This window comes from Dipodomys ordii, unplaced genomic scaffold, assembly GCF_000151885.1.
Source record: "Dipodomys ordii isolate 6190 unplaced genomic scaffold, Dord_2.0 Scaffold1000001334, whole genome shotgun sequence".
NCBI lineage: Eukaryota > Metazoa > Chordata > Mammalia > Rodentia > Heteromyidae > Dipodomys > Dipodomys ordii.
In genome coordinates, this window is record NW_012284951.1 from 2,501 (window position 1) to 4,977 (window position 2,477).

At 56.0% G+C, this 2,477-nt stretch overlaps 1 protein-coding gene across 1 annotated transcript; it reads right to left on the reverse strand.

The window, feature by feature from the left end:
* Nucleotides 1-386: 386 nt before the first annotated feature.
* LOC106002782 (pseudouridine-5'-phosphatase-like) lies at nucleotides 387-2,435 on the reverse strand (the record flags this gene model as incomplete). The annotated part of the gene is made up of 3 exons (XM_013037576.1): nucleotides 387-631; nucleotides 2,136-2,174; nucleotides 2,209-2,435. Coding segments are annotated over 3 exons (444 nt in total), but the record flags the coding sequence as incomplete, so codon positions are not given.
* Between the last annotated feature and the right edge of the window lie 42 nt (nucleotides 2,436-2,477).

Here is a 2,477-nt window from a genome sequence, read left to right on the forward strand (position 1 = left end):
ATCCATCCACCCATCTACCCATCACCCATCCACCGTCCACCCATCCACCCATCCATCCACCCATCCATCCATCAACCCACCCATCCACCCATCCATCTATCCATCCGTCCACCCATCCACCCATCCATCCATCCACCCACCCATCCACCCATCCATCCATCCATCCATCCACCCATCCATCCATCCATCCACCCATCCATCCACCCATCCACCCATCCATCCCTTCCATCCACCCATGCATTTACCCATCCATCCATCCATCCATCCACCCATCCATCCATCCATCCATCCATCCATCCACCCACCCATCCATCCATCCATCCATCCACTCGTGACTCAGTGAGGCACTTCCTGTGTTCATTCCCTTTATTTCCAGAGATCAGGGAGGCCCTGGGATGGGTCAGGTCTTGGCCTTGTGTCCAGTGTCCTTCTGTCTGTCTGTCTGTCCGTAGGTCAGTTGAAGGTGGGCAGGCCGAAGAGCTCGGGTTGTATGTCACCCAAGGAGGGCAGCAGCAGGGTGGCCCCGGCCATTGAGTTTGGGGTCGAGCTGGACGCTGGGCACCATGACCACCTGCATCCCCGCTGCCGGGGCGACCGCCATGCCGTGGGGCATGTCCTCCAGCACCAGGCACTGCGGGGTCAGAGGGCGAGAGAGACACGCGGAGTGAGAGGTCGGCCTGGGGGTGGGCCGGGTCCCCAGTGTTGGAGGGAAGGAAGGGGGGAAGGAAGGAAGGAAAGAAGGAAGGAGGGAAGGAAGGAAGGAGGGAAGGAAGGAAGGATGAAAAGGAAGGATGGAGGGAAGGAACAAGAAGGAAGGAGGGAAGGAAGGAAGGAAGGAGGGAAGGAAAGAAGGATGGAGGGAAGCAAGGAAGGAGGGAGGGAAGGAAAGAAGGATGGAGGGAAAGAAGGAAGGAGGGAAAGAAGGAGGGAAGGAAGGAGGGAAGGAAGGAGAGAGGGAAGGAAGGAGGGAAGGAAGGAGGGAGGGAAGGAAGGAGGGAGGGAAGGAAGGAGGGAGGGAAGGAAGGAAGGAGTGAAGGAAGTAGGGAAGGAAGGAAGGAAGGAGGGAAGGAAGGAAGGAGGGAAGGAAGGAAGGAGGGAAGATGACCGTTGAGCCACGGTGTGCCTACTGGCATGTTCTGTGTGTGACTTCGAGGCCTCCCCCACCCAGGGCCTGGTGTGGGCCAGGTGAGCACTGTGCCAAGGAGTCTCCCTCCCTGTTCCCCTGGGGCCGTCTGTCCATCCGTCTCTCCATCCGTCCATCCGTCTGTGTGATTGTGTGTCTGTCCGTGTCTGTCTGTCTGTCTCTGTGTGTCTGTCTGTCCCTATATCTGTCTGTCTGTGTCTCTGTGGTCGGTCTGTCTGGTCTGTTCTGTGTATCTGTCTGTCTGGACTCTTATGTCTGTCTGTCTGTGTCTGGCCATGTGTCTCTGTGTCTGTCTATCTGTGTGTGTCTGTCTCTGTATCCGTCTGTCTGTCTATATGTCTATTTGTGTGTCTCTGTAGTCTGTCTGTCTGTGTGTCTGTCTGCGTGTGTATGTCTATCTCTCTGTCTGTCTATCGGTGTGTGTCTGTCTGTGCTCTGTCTGTCTGTCTGTCTGCCTGGTCTGTGTATCTGTGTGTCTGTCTGTGTCTATCTGTCTGTCTGTGTGTCTATCAGTGTGTCTGTCTGTCTGTGTCTCTGTGGTCTGTCTGGTAGGTCTGTGAATCTGTGTGTCTGTCCCGTCTCTTGTGTCTGTCTGTCTGTCTATCTGTCTGGTCTCTGTGTCTGTGTGTCTGTGTGTCTATCTCTCTGTCAGTGTGTCTGTCTGTCTATCGGAGTGTGTCTGTCTGTCCGTGTCTCTGTGGTCTTTCTGTCTGTCTGTCTATGAGTCTGTCTCTGTGTCTGTGTCTCTATCTGGTTTGTCTGCCTGTCGGTCTGTGTGTCTATCTGTCTGTCTGTCTGTCTGCATGTCTGTCTGGTTTGTCCATGTGTCTATCTGTGTCTCTGTGTCCGTCTCTGCGTCTATCTGTGTGTCTCTATGTCTGGCTGTCTGTCTGTCTGGTCTGTGTATCTGTGTATCCGTCCATGTGTCTGTCTGTGTGTCTCTCTGTGTGTGGTCCATGCAGTGGACCCGAGGCCCGAGGCCTAAGTTTACCTGGTTGACGGGGGGGGGGGGGAGGAATGAGGAGAGAACCTGCGGGTGCAGGCCAGGAAGATGTCCAGAGAACCTGCGGGCGCAGGCCAGGAAGATGTCCGGGGCGGGCTTGCTGGCCTTGACCTCGGGGTCATCACCCAGCACCACGTGGTGAAAGGCACCGAACAGCTCCCGGTGTGCGCTGGTCTTGGCCTGGTAGGACTCAGTCCCTGAGCTGGTGGCCAGGGCGAAGGGGATGCTGTGCTTCTGCAGGTGGAGGATCAACTTCTCTGCACCTGGAGACAGAGAGACAGGAGGAGAAAAACCTTAGGTCTTTGGTGGCCTAGGGGGGAAATCCACAAA